Below are 16,977 nucleotides of genomic sequence, written 5' to 3'. Positions count from 1 at the left end.
GTACCCAGGCCTGGAGTTCAAGCCCCAGGACGGACACCACACACACACACACACACACACACACACACACACACACACACACACACACTTGTCAACTATTTATTACTGTTTGTGCTAGTACTTGGGTAAACTCAGGGCCTGGGTGTGTCTCTTAGCTTCTTTGCTCAAGGATGGTTATGTTACCGCTTGAGCCATTAGATCTACTTCCAGCTTTTTAGGGTTGACTGGAGATAGGAGTCTCACAGAGCCTGGTGCCTGTGGCTTACACCTGTAATCCTAGCTACTAGGAGGCTGAGAATTGAGGACTCAGTTCAAAGCCAGGCAGGAAAGTTGGTGAGACTCCTATCTTAAATTAACCCCCAGAAAACGGAAGTGGCTCAAAGTGGTAGAGTGCTAGCCCTTAAGTGAAAAAGCTCAAGAACAGTAGCCAGGCACTGAGATCAAGCTGTATGGCTAACACAAAAACAACAAACAAAACCACAGGCTTTCTTGCCTGGGCTGGCTTCAAACTATGATGATCAGATGTCAGCCTCTCGAGTCACTAGGATTATAAGCATGAACCACCAGAACCCAACAAGGCTGGTCTTGAACTAGTGTGCCTCCTGAGTGATGGGATTATGGGTATGTGCCACCATACTTGACTAATCAATATTTTTTATGCCAGTTCACTCCATTGGGCACTCTGAGACAGCTGGCACTACTACACATATATGAGAAATACAACACTCATGGAATGCTACAGGGCAGCCAGAGACTACACTGCTGCATTCAGTTCTGGATCAAGCTCCTCACGAGCACCTACCATACATTGTTATCATCTTGCTGGTTTCTCGGAAGAGTAAGATGCCATTGGGGGAAGAGACATCAAACTGGAGCCGCTGAGATCTAAGCAGAAAATACGTAAGGATTTTTTTTTTAGCAGTTTTACCAACCATAATTCATTCTGGAAGCTTTACAAGACCAAAGTGAAGAGTGTTTTCTTGGAAGAATGGGGTACTATGGGATCTAAAGAGTACCCTGGGTTACTGTACTAAGACTCAGACTGCCTACCCCAATAAGACAAAAAGCCAAAAATTGTAATCAATAATGGTATTTATCTTAAAGCCCAACATGTGAGATTAAAGTTCTGTTGCTCAGATGCTCAAACAGACTTTTTTTTTGAAGACAAGGCAGCAGACCTGTAATCTTAGTTATTTAAAGGGCTAAGATAGAAGAACTGAGGTTTGAAGCCAGCCTAGGTAGGAAAGTCTGAAAGAGTCGTATTTCCAATTAACCACCAAAAGCCAGAATTGGAGGTGTGGTTCAAGTGGTACAGTATCAGTATAGAGTGAAATATGTAAGTGGTAGCACCCTGAGTTCAAGCCCCAGTATTGGCGTGCGTGCGTGTGTCCAGATACAAATACCAAGTGTAGCTTTAATCAGTCCCTTCTTGCTACTAACTCAAGCCCTATGACACTTTTGTGGGGCTTGCACTCAGGGACTGGGCACTGTCCTTGAGCTTTTTTGCTCAAAGTTAGTGCTCTATCACGTTGAGCCACAGTGCCACTTCTGGTTGTCTGGTGGTTAAGTGGATATAAGAAGTCTCATGGACTTTCCTGCCCTGGCTGGCTTCGAACTGCAGTCCTCAGATCTTAGCTTCTTGGGTAGCTAGGATTACAGGTGTGAGCAACCAGCACTTGGCTCTGACACTAATTTTAAATGTCTCCTTGGATAACTCCCTTAGCAACTGAGGGAGGGAATGAGCAGTAATACCAGGCTACAGAGAAATCTGAAAAGATGAAATCAGCAGGGATAAATAAAACATTAGCAACCACAGTTCATTCTGGACACTCCATAAGACCAGTACACTTCTGTCTGCTCTGCCTTTGAGTTTTTTTTAAAGTTGGTGAGGCCCGAGACCCTTCTTGATCCCACCATCAATCAAATAAATCCATCATAACCTTGTCTATTTCCTACAGCCTCTGTTTTTTCACTATTGCTCTACTAAGGCCCACAGGAAAGGTAGTGGAAATGACATCTTTAAACCATGGGATTACATCATTTTGCCACTTTGTAAAATGGCCTAGCACTAAAGGGCAAATGCCTGTCTCTCACTACTGTTGTGCCAAGTAAGGTACTGGATGGCCTGTTCTCTGCACACCAGTTTGACTTCCTCCACCAGAGTCTGTTCACTCTTCAGGCTCCAGCTACATGTGCATTCAAACTCAGCTTATCTTGATACTTCCAGGAAGACACTTGCAGTAGTGTGGTAGTGTCTACAACACCCTACTTTGCAGGGCCACAACCACATCTTTGACTGCCTGAAATTATCTTCTGTACTCATCTTTACCATTTGCCTTCCCTTTTTTAGAAGTCTTTTTTTAAAAATAAATTTTTAAAGAAAGTGTATTTTAGCCAGGCATTGGTGGCTCATACCTCGAATCCTAGCTACTCAGGAGGCTGAGCTTTAAGTTCAAAGCCAGCCTGGGCCAGAAAGTCTGTGAGACTATCTCCAATAAACTACTCAAAAAAGACCAGAAGTGGGGCTGTGACTCAAGTGGTAGAATGCTACCCTCAAACCACAAGAAGTTCAGAGACAATACCCAGGCCCTGAGTTCAATCCCCAGGACTGTGCCCCTCCCCCCCCCCCCCCCCCCCGCCAAAAAAAAAGAAAGACAGAACAGGTACTTTCAAGCATATCACATCTTTCTCAACTGCTTCTATTGTGAAATGTGGAGAAAGCAGTATCACCAAGTGGTAATATCTGTGGTTAGAGAAATGAGATTCTTGATTACAAAATTACTTATTAATCAAGAAGAATAGAGGGTGAATCATTTTAAAATACATTTCAACTATATGTTAAAACATTCTACGAGAACTTCCATGAAAGCTGCTGACCAATGCGAGTGAGCAAAGGGAAAAAACATGCTATTGAAGATGAAGAGTACTAGTGGTAAGGGGTTAGACAGAGAAGAGGGTGAGCAGGATATATGTGGCCAAGTGGATTACATGTAGGAAAGTATAACCATGACATCTGACCAAACTACTTGAAGAAGGGAAAAAGGGAGTAACATGGATTTTGGAAGACAAGGAATATATACATGCACCCCATGTGGCCCCCAATTGTTGTATAATTTGTATTTTAATTAAGAAAAAGAGTAAGAGTGGGTATCTTTCTATTTTACATGGGGACACTTCTTATAGGCAGCTTACATAGCTGGGGATATCCTTTTTGTAGACACACAGACACAGAGAGACACACTTTAGAGCTTTCTAAATCTGATGTTAGAATGAGATAAAGGAAATTCACTCAAGACTTGCTCAAATAAAAGAACAACTGTGCCCTTTGAACATCTTCTTGCTTACCTATTATGAACTAATTCAGCCATCAGCTTGAGCACTGGTGTGGTACAGGCGGGATCATGGTACCAGAGCTCTATTGCCCGCTGGAGAATTGGCATGTAGGATGGATATCTGTAAATGAGGAGCTAAGGAAGAAATTCTGAATCCAGAGAGAGATACAAAGTTTAAAGTATTTCCTCAGCACCAGCCAAACATAAATTCAAAACTACAGGTTGGTACTTTCTTGTGTCTTGCCTGCTAATCTTGGAGTCTATATAGGAAATATGGGACTTTCTTCGGAAGAACACAATGCATTTCATATTATTTCACATAACGACCACTTCTATGACGTAAGGGATTAGCTATTTCTTTTATACATGATTGGAAAGAGGTACTGAATTGAAATGACCTGCTCCAGGTTATGATTTCATTAAAGTTGGATGTCCTAATAACTGCAAGTTTTTTTAAAAGTAGGTTGAAATGTCTTAAGTGTAACAAAACTCACATTTCAATAGTTCCTCAGTAGTTAGTTCCTAACATTATATCTGGGAACCCAAAGACAAACTGGGAAACTATCTCTTTTACCCCCAATTTCAGGAAACATTATGCCATTAGATCACAATGTAATGGAGCTTATAGGACACACACACTTGTTGAGTAACTCCATATTCTTGCCTTACCATGTACCCACATCAGCCCCAATGACTCCATAACCCAGCTACCTTCCAGTTAAGGCTTAAATAGTATGCTCCTAGTTTGAGTTAGGATACATCCATTCAAATAGCATCATGAAGCTGGTCTTGGCATTGAAGGCGAAAGCTATCCCTCTCAGGTCTCTCACTAGGCCAACTAGAGTTCGCTGTAGTAGAATGTAAAAATACGTTAAAAGAGAAGAAAATCCAAACCTGATCTGATGGGAATTCACACATCTGTATCACCCTCTTCATCTCACAGTTTAACAAATACTCCTCCCCAAATATTCTGAATTGATTTCTTTCATGCTAGAATGGAATTTTTTTCATTTCAAAATTAGTTAGAAAGCTTGTTATACTGGTTGAACATCTCTCATCAGAAAAAAAATCTGTAATCTCCAATCCATAACTTATTTTTGGTAGGGGAATCGTGGGGAAAGAATGTGAGTCCTTACACATGCTAGATAAGCAAGTGCTGTAACACTGTGCTGCACTCCAAGTCCCATCAAAATCCCAAACATCTTAATTGCCAACATGCTAATGAATTACTGTGTTGGAGAGCCAGGAGCGGCAGAATATTTGCCTAGTACTACCATGTATGAGGCCCTGGGTTTGATCCTCAGCACTGTGAAACAAAACAAAACAAACCTCACAAACACAATGTTTGAAAGTATACATAAAAGTACTATTAAACTGCTTGTTAAGGAATGAACAAATGAATTTTGTGTGGATTAGGGTTGTGTTCTCCAAATATTTCATTATGAATCTGCAAAATTCCAAACTCTTAAAATTCAAAATACTTCACGCCTTAGCATTTCAGATAATGGCTATATAAAAACAGTGTGGTTTGTGGCTCATTACAGCAAAAACAGAGTTGTTTTATTTCCATCCCACCCCCCATCAACCCCACAGACTTAGGCATACTAGAGAAGTGTTCTCCCAGCTATACCTCTAGCGCAAGAATAACTGAAGTGATAAGTCATATATCTAAAGTGGGAAATCAAAATAGCTCATTCAAAAAGGCAGAAAGGCCCAGAGAAGAAAAAGCAGAAGAGGGATATTCCCTAAAGATTTGTATCTTAGAAGGAACTCAAGTGTAGACCGTCCTCCTAGGTGAATCTATAGGAATCTTTTCTTTGGTTGAATGTTTGGAAATAAGACCGTGTTCTCTTTCACAGAAATGTGACCGAGGTGTGAAGCAGCCATAAAATGTGCCCATGGTCATGTTGCTAGGTGGGAATAGGAGGGTTTAGGATTAGAACTCAGATCACATATCCAGACTCCATTTTCACCAGGCTTGGTGGCTCATGTCTATAATCCCATTTACAGGACGTGATGATCAGAACTGTGGTCTGAGCAATTGCACCAAGTGTTAGTGACATCCCATCTCAAAAAAAAAAAAAGAAGAAGCCATGTGTGGTACCACACAGCTAAAATACAAGCTAGGAAGATATAGGTACAAAGAAGGTATAGGTCTGAAGAAGGCTCTACAAAATCAGACTCTAGGGCTGGGAGTTTGATGTAGTGGTAGAGTACTTGCATAGCATGCATGAAGACCCAGGTTTGATTGCTCATAGTAAAAGCTGGAAGTGGTGCTATGGCTCAAGTGGTAAGAGTGCTAGCCTTGAGAAAGCCCAACAATGGTGCTGAGGCCCTGAGTTTAAGCCCCAGGACTGGCCAAAAAAAAAAAAAAAAAAAAAAAAAAAAAAAAAAAAAGAGAGAGAGACCGTTCGTGAAAATTAAACTTAAACCAAAAGGGTTGGGTACAAAAGTCTAAGTGGTAGACTGCCTGCCTAGCAAGTACAAGATCCTGAGAGTTCAAAACAACAGACTTCAAATTTAATACTCCTTTTCTCAATAGAACATTTATGCTAGGGGTTCTGAAACAGTAATAAAATTGTTTTTAGTCATCAATATGCTTGAGAAAATAGAGAAGCTGGGCATCTTGACTCATTTGTCAAAAAACTTCCAGACTTCTGTGAAGTTTGCTTTACATAGTTCTATTTCTGAGCTGGTTATCATGAGCTCAACTTCTGACATGATTGATGTAAACAATTGTTATATGGGACTTGAGAAAGATTCAGGTGACCCTGGGAGTTCATGGCCTAGATGGTTTTTTCAGATAATTTTATTTGTTTTGTGTGAAACTAATATGATGGGGAAAAGCTGGTATTTATGGATACCCAGCTAGTCCTTGATATTGGTTGACACTATTATTTGTTAGGGATGTTTTATTATAATCCTCTCCTCTTTGGTGGTGTTCATTTCAAATCTCACAACACAAGTATAAAGGTAAGAGGCACTGGTATCACATTCTCTATTTTACTGATATGAAGATGAAAAATTAAGAGGCCAAGAAAAATGTCAGATAAAAGCTGGAGATGTTTCTGGTAATAACCCTGGCCATTTGGTGGTTCCACACGTCAGTTTTGGTGACGTTAGAACACACAATGGTATTCCAATATTAATTAACATGACCCTGCAGTCTTCTAATTTTACCACAACTATCTATAGGTCAGGAAAGCAAGTATATATAAAGCAAGAGATAAGAATTCTGAGAATCAGACATCAAGAACTAAAAATTCTACATGAGGAAAATTCAAAGAAGAAATCTTAGTTGCAATGAGAACTTACAGAGCCTGGAGTGATAAAGAAAAGCTTTGCATATTAAAGCTTATGGATTCTAAGGCTCTGTTTCATGACAATGTTGAAATGTTTAACACTATTAACCATACAGATAAAATAGTTAAGATGGTAAAGTCTGAATTTCTGAGTTTTTTTCTGGTGTGGACTCAGTACTTTTTGCTTACCAGGAAGGAATGCTGTCATTTGAGCCATGCCCCTAGCTAATTTCATTTTTTCTCTTTTGGCCTAAGACCAGGACTCGAGCTCAGTAGTTGATGCTTTCACTCACTGGCTAGCGCTCTACCAACTAAACTATGCCTCCAACCTCTGCTTTTTTTTTTAAGCCACAATTATGAAAGAAAATTGTGGAATATTATGCTTAGAGGCACTAATAGTCTTACAAGGTAAGATTATACTGGGAAAAGAGGAAAAGCTAAAAAGTAAAAGGAGCAATAGAACAGCATCTCCAAGGAACAAGAAAACAAAGACAACACAAATGAGACAGAAAAATGGAACTAAAACAAAAAATTCTTTTGCAAATGATAAAATTGACAAATTAGTAGCAAGAAATGATTAGAAAGACAGTGAAAGCATTAATAAGCAGCAACAGAAATAGAAAGGGGGGCTGGGAATGTAGCCTAGTGGTAGAGTGCTTGCCTAGCATGCACGAAGCCCTGGGTTCGATTCCTCAGTTCCATATACATAGAAAAAGCCTGAAGTGTTGTTGTGGCTCAAGTGGTAGCCTTGAGAAAGCTCAAGGACAGTGCCCAGGCCCTAAGTTCAAAGCCCCAGGATTGGTGAAAGAAAAAAGAAAGAGAGGAGAGTGAGCGAGAGAGAGAATGAATGAGGAGACATAAAGACATAGCAGTGATTAAAAGGCAGGTCAATATGGAAATGACCCATTTCCCAAAAACTTTCCCTAAATGCAAAATCAATTTTCTTATACTTTGTTTTGGGCTTAAGCTCAGGGCCTGAGCACTGTCCTTGGATTTTTCTCAAGGCTAGAACTCTACCACTTGAGCCTCAGCACCACTTCTGGCTTTTTCTAAGTATGTGGTACCAAGGAATCGAACCTGGGTCTTTGTGCATGCTAGGCAAGCACTCTACCACTAGGCCAAACTCCCGGCCCCTTATACTTTGTTTTTTGCACCCAAAATAAATTTCTGAATTTTGTCTTTTAATAACAAAAAGGCAGTAAGAAATGGTGAGAGCTGCTTAAGAATATACTTAAACTTAACTTATAATCAGACTATAAATCTTTATTGGTTCTTTAAAAATCCCAAGAGCCCAGGAGATCTGAGTTCAAAGCTACCCAGTAGTTTATGGATAATCACTATTTGTAAAAGTACTAGCTATAGCTAGGCTGATCTAGTGGAGCTGGTCAGTTGGTGGGTGATGAGACTCACCTTTGCCTCTTGCTCGTTGAAACTGTTAGTGCTAAACATCTGAGCCACAGCTTCAAACGCTGCTGTGAGTGGCAGCATGAACTGCTCGTACTGATCTTCATCCTCCCCTGCAAGGGAAACAACCCCAGGTGTGACCCTGATACCAGAAGTCCAAGCTGTGTATACTTGAGAAACAGGCTGGACGAAAGCTGAGCAGGACCTAGATAATTTAAGGGTCCATTTATTATACCGTCAGGTGTTAGTAGTAATTTTAGAATAAAATGCATATACAGAAGATGTCTTCAACTAGCAAAGGACATAAAACTGCCCAGTGCAGGGATATCCTAAGTTTCTGAGGCTGAGCCAGTCACCAGAGATTCACATGTATATAAAGGACACATGCTATGTATCTATTCTGCCTTCAGTGAGGACAACAGTTAGTCAAGAAAGGACAGATATTGGTGTATGTGAGAACTAAGTGAGAGTCAAACTTGAAACAGATGCTTGTGGAGGCTTTAATTTATACTTACTCTTCTTAGCATATCTTTGGTATATCTAGATTCCATAGTATCATTTTATTTATTTATTTATTATTATTATTTTTTACCAGTCCTGGGCTTGAGCTCAGGGTCTGAGCACTGTCCTTGGACTTTCTCAAGGCTAGAGCTCTACCACTTGAGCCTCTGCATCACTTCTGGCTTTTTTTTTTTCTTTCTATGTATGTGGTGCCGAGGAATCAAACCCAGGTCTTCGTGCATGCTAGTAAAGCACTCTACCACTAGGCCAAACTCCCGGCCCCCCATAGTATCATTTTAATAGAATGAAATTTAAACAGCTCAAAAATGGAAGGCCACTGAGCATGAATTATTCATTAGGCCATACCAGCTACCACCATCACCACCAGTGCTACAGTGGATAAGTGATTAAATCAAGCTGGTTTACAGGTGGTAGAGACCTGGATAGGAAAACCTTTATCGACTATTCAGATGGCTTTAGTCCTCAACACGACGTGGAAGAAGTTTCTGGCCAACCATTTAGGAATCTCAATTCTTAAATGAGGAGAGAATGTTTTCAAGTTTTTTAAAATTTTAGACAGGTTTCACCGATCTTGCCCAGTCTGGCCTCAAACTTACACACCTCCTGCTTAGCCTCCCAAGTAGCTGGTATGTGCTACTGTACCTATGGTGAAGAGAAGTTTAAAGCTACTGTACATCATGATGAAAACTTTGGGGGCTTACTATTTATTCTCTTCTAGTTGTAGGGAGCATGACAGCATGATGTGCTCTTCACACAATCTGACTGTTATTTCAGATGGTTTCATTACTGTTGAAACAACAGAGATTTCCCCCATATCTAGTCTTCTGTCTTCAAATAAAAATTTAGAACAGTGCCAGATAACTTCATGAGCCTCTAGGATTTATTGCAGTACCTAAATCCACCATGAGGAGACGCCCAAGTGCTGTGTAGAAGGTAGTCCGACACCGCATGTCTGTCAGGTTGGACTGATTGTTAATACCCAAAAATGAAAAGTGCTCGCTCTATTGAAAAAAAGAAAACAAGTTAAAAAGGTAAAAACATGGGTTAGAGGCAGAATGAAAGCCAGTAATTTTAGAATTACTGAGCCTTTTCAAGTTAGTGCTCCGTGGTCATGCCTTAAGAATCTAGGAGTGTTTTTACGTTTAAAAAAATGATTGTGACTGTTACCCACTACAAATATATCTGGAGTATGAATAGTAGTAGGTGACTTCATTGTAGCTCAGTTCTGTTTTCCCAAAGAAAAGCTCTGATGGCAAGAAGGATAATCTGGAGGTATGAAGGGAGTCAGGGACCAAGTTTTTGTGTAGTAGCATTTAGAACCTCAATGTAAATATAAATATATATAAAAAAATATATTTTAATGTGTCAAGGAAGTGTGTGTGGGTGGCTAGAGTGGACAGGGAGAAGAGCTAAAGTCACTCACCGTGTGATTGTTCAGCATGAACTGTACCGCACTAAGCTTCACTAGCTTCCTTACACTACTGTATGTAAATACGGAGGGAGAAGGTCAAGGAAAGTGTAGAGAAAACTAAGAGTCTTTAAGGCAGATGTAGTAGTAAGCTAACACAGGTATCATTTTTCTAAAACACTTGACTATACCACTACCAAATAGAAAAAAACAAAGGTATTTATTCCTTGACAATATTGAACTGCTGAGTAAGAGAATACCCACACCCAACTCCTGTCTGTTAGAAAATAATACCACCCAGATGTTTGCTTTTGGAATCATGGCTATCTTAGAAGTTTGTTGTTTTTTTTTTCCCTAGTCCTGGGCTTGAGCTCAGGGCCTGAGCACTGTCCTTGGACTTTCTCAAGGCTAGAGCTCTACCACTTGAGCCTCAGCACCACTTCTGGCTTTTTTCTATGTATGTGGTACGGAGGAATCGAACCCGGGTGTTCGTGCATGCTAGTCAAGCACTCAACCACTAGGCCAAACTCCGGGCCCTGTCTTAGAAGTTTTTATGGTAGAGATTCTAACAGGGAATTAAAGCCCCAAAACCCTGTCTTCCGCATCTATTATGTATTGTGAATGAGATCCTTTCCTATTCAGAATGGCACTAGCTGTGAACAAAGTCACAGACTTTCCAGCTCTTTCTGGCTTGACTGTGAAAAGCTGTTTTAGAATAATTTAAACTTTTTACAGCTGATATTGTCTAAGTCAAGAAGTGGCACAGCCTCTATATTAGGTAAAAGCTTGGCATTTGGATGTTTCTACAAGTTAGTTGAGGGACTTGGTATTCATTAAGGACGCTGAAACATTTGACATACCTGAGAGCTAGGTTCCCTGGATATTTTCAAGCCACCTTAGAATTAGCCAGGAATAAATTAGGTTGTGTTTTGGCTCATTTGGTGGGTCTGGAATTCTGGATTTCTGTGTTAGCATACCTAAGTTTATACTAGAGCTAGATTAAAGCAGCAAGAGCAGGAGACCATGACTTCTTACTTCTTAGGTGGGCATGTTACAGTTTCTGTTTTGCACAGGACCTAGCTTAAAAGGATATCCAATGGAGAGATCGTTGAGAAGCTGTAGTGTCTTGGAGGTGATTGGTTCACAGCGGCCCCAGTACTTCAAGTTGGTGATGCTGGAGAACAACAAGAAAAAAGAGCAGGAGACACTTTTGATTTGTCTGATTTCTTTGAGGGCTGAGAGAAGAAAAGCCATCCATCAAAAGTCACCACACATCTGCATCATCAATTCACAGACATCACAACCACAAAAAAAAAACAAAAAGTGGGTATAAAATCTCCGTACTTACATTTAGTTGACTAGAAAAATTATCCTTCAGATAATCTTCACTACTTGGTTCCAAAGCTACACTGGCCCATACCCAGGCCCTTGGAATTCTGGGGCACTCCAGGGCTGATTTCTGCAGCAAGGGTAAGAGATTTCTGCGGCAGTGATAACATGCAGACGTATGCAATTCTGCACCTGCACCATCCACTGTCAGCTGCAGAATTCTAGTAGCCCTTGCTTCTGGATTCTTGGCTGGCAGAGTCCTTTAGACCCCCTTTATTTTTTCCATCTTAAATATTAACCAGCTCATGGATGTGGGGGCTTTAGGGTGAGTATAGTTATAAGGAAGCAAACAGTCACTTTGCACACAGCCCTGGATAATATATTTAGCATCTAGCGTGTGCTTTGATAAATCAAGCTCCTAAAAAGAAAATGTAACCAAAGGGGCATAACTTAAGAAAAAAAAAACAAAACATAAATAGGGCCAATTAGGAGCTTCAACTTTGAAAACCTTTCAAACAACAGAACTAGATTTTGAAGACGCTCAGAGGGTGTGATGCTTCCTGAGAGGAGTAAGTCCACCTGAAAGTGGGCTCTTCCAAGGGGAACAGATATATAACTAGTGGAAATCAGCACCAGAAAGCAAATGCCTACTCTGGGCACCCCAGGCAGCTCAGTGATCTATCACCAAGCTCAGAGGCTGAGCACCAATCATGGGGAAGGAGCTCCATTTGGTGAATGCCATGATGGGGTTTCACCCATTATTCCAGAGGCTAAAGAGGAAATGCTGCAAGATTCTGTACAAGCCTGGAATGCTCTGGGGCCGGGCCATATCTCTAAGCACAGCTTGTCACACACTCAAATGCACAATTTTCTGACGCAAACGATCAATGCTTGAATACCAAGGCAGTGTCAGCACAATGCCATGATAACACTTTATAGTTGCAACAGGACAGCAACTGCCTCTTGCTGAGGGTGAGCCAAAGCACTTACATTTTTCCTATGAAGACGCTCAGAACCATGGTCTCATCATTCAAGCCTAGGACTTCTGAGAGTCGGCGGTACAGCTGATGTCGCGTTAAAGGAAGAGAAAGGAGGAAGCATGGGTTAGAACAATCACATCCATGGACTGTCTGGAGAAGACACGGAAAAATAAGACAATTCTGGGGAATACTTGCTGAAATGATGGACCAACTTCAAGTAAATACTACTAAATAACATACAGAAGGTGAGTTTGCATACTGGTGTCCTGCAAATTTTTTTCTTTTTGGGGGGCAGATGTGTGTGTATTCTGGTACTAGGGCTTGAACTCGGTCCCTTAGGTTTTTTGCTCAAAGCTGGTGCTCAATCACTTAAAGCAACAGCCCCATTTTCACATTTTGTTGGTTAATTATAGATTAGTCTCATGAGCTTTTCTGTCCGGGCTGGTTTGGAATCACAATCTTTAGACCTCAGTAGCTAGGATTATAGGTATGAGCTAGTGGCACCCAGCTCCCTTCAATCTGGAAATTGCAAAAATCACTGCCAAAATCTCCTGCTGTTCTGGATATTAATTCATGTAGAGACGAAGAGCTGCCAATTCTGGGGGAAGAGCAACAGATGTTTTGACTGGCCTTTTGTTTAGCATATGGAGCACTAGAGAAATGGACTCAATTCTTTGACGAGTCTCCCAGAATTCTATAGAGTAGGAAAAACATTTGGTCTACCCCAGTACCCCAGATCTGGAGGTTGTTTCTCAACTGTTATCCACTGTTTCTCTCAATCAGTCACTGTACATCTAAGAAGTGAGAACTTAAATGGAGCCAATTATGAATCTGTTACCTTCGAGGATTTCTGCACCTGGTCCCCAATGTAGATCTTACGAAACTGCTCAAAAAAACTCAGCATGGCCAATTCAAGCTTCTCATTACCAGCCTGAGCCAAGCGAGAATCTGTTAGGTTCATCAGCTGGAGCACCCTAGAGGAAGAAGAGCAATGATTCTCAACAGCAGGATATCCTGGTCATTCTACACAATCCAAGCTAACCCCAAATAGCCAAACATGCCTCCTTCTCCTCATCCTCATCTCCCCACCCTAGAGGACAGGCATTCTTTGCTGGCTGTAAGCTCTGGTATGGGAATGAACATTTCCCATTTCTGCTTCACAGGAACTACAGATGTTTGTTTACTGAAGCTGTAGATGGGAGCAAAACTCATAATCAGCTTAAAAACATGGTAAATTGCTGTTATAAAGGATAATATCTTTTCCTGAAACTTCTGTGAGACCTTTATGCAGTAGTTTCTTGCACTCTAGTTCATCTATGCAGAAGAGGAAAACTGGACTACTTCAATGGTTCTCAATTTTCTTTCTCATAGAGCCATGAAAAGAAGAGGGACATATGAAGGACAATGAATATCACAGGAAGGGAATATGTCCAAGGACAAACAGTAGATATACTGCCTGTGACTTCACTCCTTTCTCTGTACTTCTCTCCCTAAAGAAAGCATGTGAATACTGACTGAATAAGAACGATGTTATTGTCAGTTATTTCTATTCTAATAGAATGAGAACAGGTAGCAACTATTTGCAACACATCATTAGACTCAATCATGGTGAGTCTACAAGACACTAGCTAAACTAAATTTATGATAAACAACAGTATCATGTCAAAATGTAGAATCAGAAAGTCTTTTTAAATGTTTGCTCAACTCTTCAAATCTTCGGCCAGACAATAGCATGGAGATCTTAGTTGGGATGAAGGCACCTGAAGACAAAGGAGCATGTGATAAACAAATGGAAACTGGAAACAAATGGGCATTTTTGGAAGAATTATGGATTAAGATGTCTGGTGAAGTGGCACTGTGGCACAAATGGTAAAGCAGTAACTTTGAGCTGAAGAGTTCAGGGACAGGGACCACACCCCTGAGTTCAAGCTCTATGACGAACAAAACAAAAAACAAAAACCTCATGCATCCTCCCTTCCGGATAGAGTCTCTCTGCAATGTCAATGGATGAGTTTTACTACACTAAAGCATTGATGTTCTAGGTTTCCTAGAGCCTATAGGATATATGACAAAACAGAACCAGATAGGAAAATATCGCTAACTTCTACATGTCAGACATGAAAGATTGGTGAAAATTTGTGAAATGTAAACACAGCACTGTTCTCATTAATTCTTTTGGAAAATATTGATAATTCTTCATAAAAATGTATTGATGGCATATAGTGGGCTCATTATTATTTTGAAATTAAGTAAACCCCCCCCAAATGTTCTGAGATTAAAGTGAAATGTACATTTAGGGTTTAAAAAAAATCACCTTTTAGTGGTGGAGGCTTGGCTCAAAATGGTACAGCCCATGCCTACTGAGCATGAGGCTCAGAGTTCAATGACTTTGTATTGTATTATGTTACTTGAAGTTTTACAATTCTAAATCACTAATTATCGTACTTGTTCCTCCCTTCAACTTCAAAGCTTTCATTAGTGTAACACTCATGTAAAGGATTTTTAATAAAATAATTATACAGACAAAATAATGTATGAAACTATAAGTGGGTGAGCTTATGGCCAAGAAATCAGAGATAAATTCTATACCTCTTCCTTTTTTAGAACTGTATTGGCATTGCAAAAGCAGCACATGTCCCACTAACTTCTTAGTGCTTTAGCCACCATTTCTGTGTGAATTATTGCTAAAATGTTTTTCAGTATGGCTCACAATTCCTACTGTACTCCTCAAAGGCTTAGAGTTGGACTTCATTTCCATGGACATTCAGTACCCTAGGTCTACGTTCTGCAAATAGGGAGCAAAGCATCAACAAGGTCCTATCAGTGAATGGGCAGAGGTCATAAGTGAAATAGAAATGGAAGGCTTCCATGGAATATACTTACCGACAGACAAGCTCACCATCCATAGCATCTTGCTCATCAGTGCTGGCAAAAGAAACGCGGCCACCAATCACAGCCCCAATGATGTAAACCAGCCATGTCAGCCGTCCTGCAGCAGGAGGAAGAGTCATCATGTTCCCTCTAGGGATGATTTCACTAAGTCATTTCTAATTAGGAGCTTCCTTAATCTTAAGAACACCCTGGTAAGACCATGAAGTCTTACTTTTCTTACAGAAAAAAGTAATGACAAGGGGGAAATTTGTCAGATAATCAATGCTCCTATATCAGACTTCCTGTATCAGAAAAACACCCACTGCAAATGCTTTCAGTTACTCTTCCCTAGTTCCCTGTGGCACTGACTCATTCACAAATACTGTGTGTACATGGAGGTAATGAAGAATAATGAACGCTTCTGTGGGGAGACAGGAACAGGAGGTGGCAAGCAGTGAAGAGTTCCTACAATACGTCTTTGCAGGACTGCAGCTTCCTGAACACTGCACTCACCTTCCTGCACCGCAATGTCCATTGGGCTGGCACTGGCGCTCTGCAATAACTCCTGGTAGGACTGGGCTGACTGGTCAAACAACTGCACGAGGAGTGCACAAGTCTTCTCGTACTCACAACGCCCAATAGTGGACAGCTGGTCCAACTGTTGCTGGACCAGACCTGTATCCTCCAGGGGATCTTCCAGACCATCCCTATTCCCAAGGGAAAAAGGAAGGCAGCTGTCTTAAAAGTATGGTTACTAATTTCCTGGATACAGCAGCTCTTTTTCTTAGTTTAGCCACTATTCTGAGTTGTAGAGGTCCACATCCCAACATTAATTTTTCCAAAGAAAGGATAATTAAGTTGGAAGACAACTGCCTTCACATTATTAGCTGTAGTAAACTTTGTATCGGGGCTTGAACTCAGTCCCTCACAGTTGTTCGTTGGGCTATCCATTTGGGCCACATCCACAGACCAAATATAGCAAATAAATGCATAGTCATTTATATGTGAGTTTATTGTGGCCAGATGGTTTTAGAAACTCAGGTACTTTCACATTTAGGAAGGCAATACAATGCTTCTGATCAGCCTTATAGCTTATCAAACTCAATCTTTCTGAAGCAAATGTATGAGTATCATAAACTGACATTAAGTATTTTTTTGATAAGCCTGGGGCTTGAACTCAGGGTCCGGGCATTGTACCTGAGCTTTTGTATTCAAGGCTAATCCTTAACCACTTGAGCCACAGCTCTGCTTCCAGCATTTTGGTAGTTACTGATGCTAAGAGTCTCATGGGTTTGCCTGCCTGGGCTGGCTTTGAACTGTAATCCTCAGATCTCAGCCTTGTGAGTACCTACGATTATAGGTATGAGCTGGTGGCACCCAGTTCTAAGTAGGATTAATATCAGCTCATATTTTTAGTCAAGTGAATTCTGGTGCCAAACTGACGGGAAAATTTAGTTTCACATGTTGCTGGGTTTCAAAACTGCAGGTGAAGGAGCCGGGAGTTTGGCCTATGGTAGAGTACTTGCCCAGCATGCACCAAGACCCAGGTTTGATTCCTTGGAACCACATACATAGAAAAAAGCTGAAAGTGGTGCTGTGGCTCAAGTGGTAGAGATAAGCCTTGAGAAAAGTCCAAGGGCAGTGCTCAGGCCCTGAGTTCAAGCCCCAGGACTGGCAAAACAACAACAAAAAAAACATGCAGGTGAGGATTTATGACTCTGTACTGTGCCTTGCTACATTTACTGGTTCTAAGTTTTTAACACTGTAAGCTCTGTATTTTCTATTTCAGTAGGGTGGTGGCGGTGGCAACAGCAGCACCTAAATAGTTG

General features: G+C 40.8%; 1 protein-coding gene across 1 annotated transcript in view; it reads right to left on the bottom strand.

Annotated features, from left to right (window-relative positions):
- Xpo7 (exportin 7) overlaps positions 1 to 16,977 on the bottom strand; it is a 79,530-nt gene that overhangs the window by 6,747 nt on the left and 55,806 nt on the right. Inside the window, exons 12-22 of the mRNA XM_090354274.1 lie at positions 15,662 to 15,855; positions 15,161 to 15,266; positions 13,116 to 13,251; positions 12,288 to 12,361; positions 11,062 to 11,142; positions 9,984 to 10,047; positions 9,453 to 9,561; positions 8,045 to 8,151; positions 4,092 to 4,180; positions 3,346 to 3,453; positions 803 to 885 (exon numbers count right to left, since the gene is read on the bottom strand). Of these exons, the coding sequence (XP_090210400.1) occupies positions 803 to 885; positions 3,346 to 3,453; positions 4,092 to 4,180; positions 8,045 to 8,151; positions 9,453 to 9,561; positions 9,984 to 10,047; positions 11,062 to 11,142; positions 12,288 to 12,361; positions 13,116 to 13,251; positions 15,161 to 15,266; positions 15,662 to 15,855 (1,151 nt within the window). The remainder of the gene's footprint in view (positions 1 to 802; positions 886 to 3,345; positions 3,454 to 4,091; positions 4,181 to 8,044; positions 8,152 to 9,452; positions 9,562 to 9,983; positions 10,048 to 11,061; positions 11,143 to 12,287; positions 12,362 to 13,115; positions 13,252 to 15,160; positions 15,267 to 15,661; positions 15,856 to 16,977) is intronic.

Source organism: Megascapheus bottae, chromosome 20 (genome assembly GCF_031878675.1).
Source record: "Megascapheus bottae isolate mThoBot1 chromosome 20, mThoBot2.hap1, whole genome shotgun sequence".
In the NCBI taxonomy this organism is placed as follows: domain Eukaryota; kingdom Metazoa; phylum Chordata; class Mammalia; order Rodentia; family Geomyidae; genus Megascapheus; species Megascapheus bottae.
The sequence above is the reverse complement of the archived record's forward strand: the minus strand, read 5'-3'. Positions and strand labels throughout refer to the sequence as shown.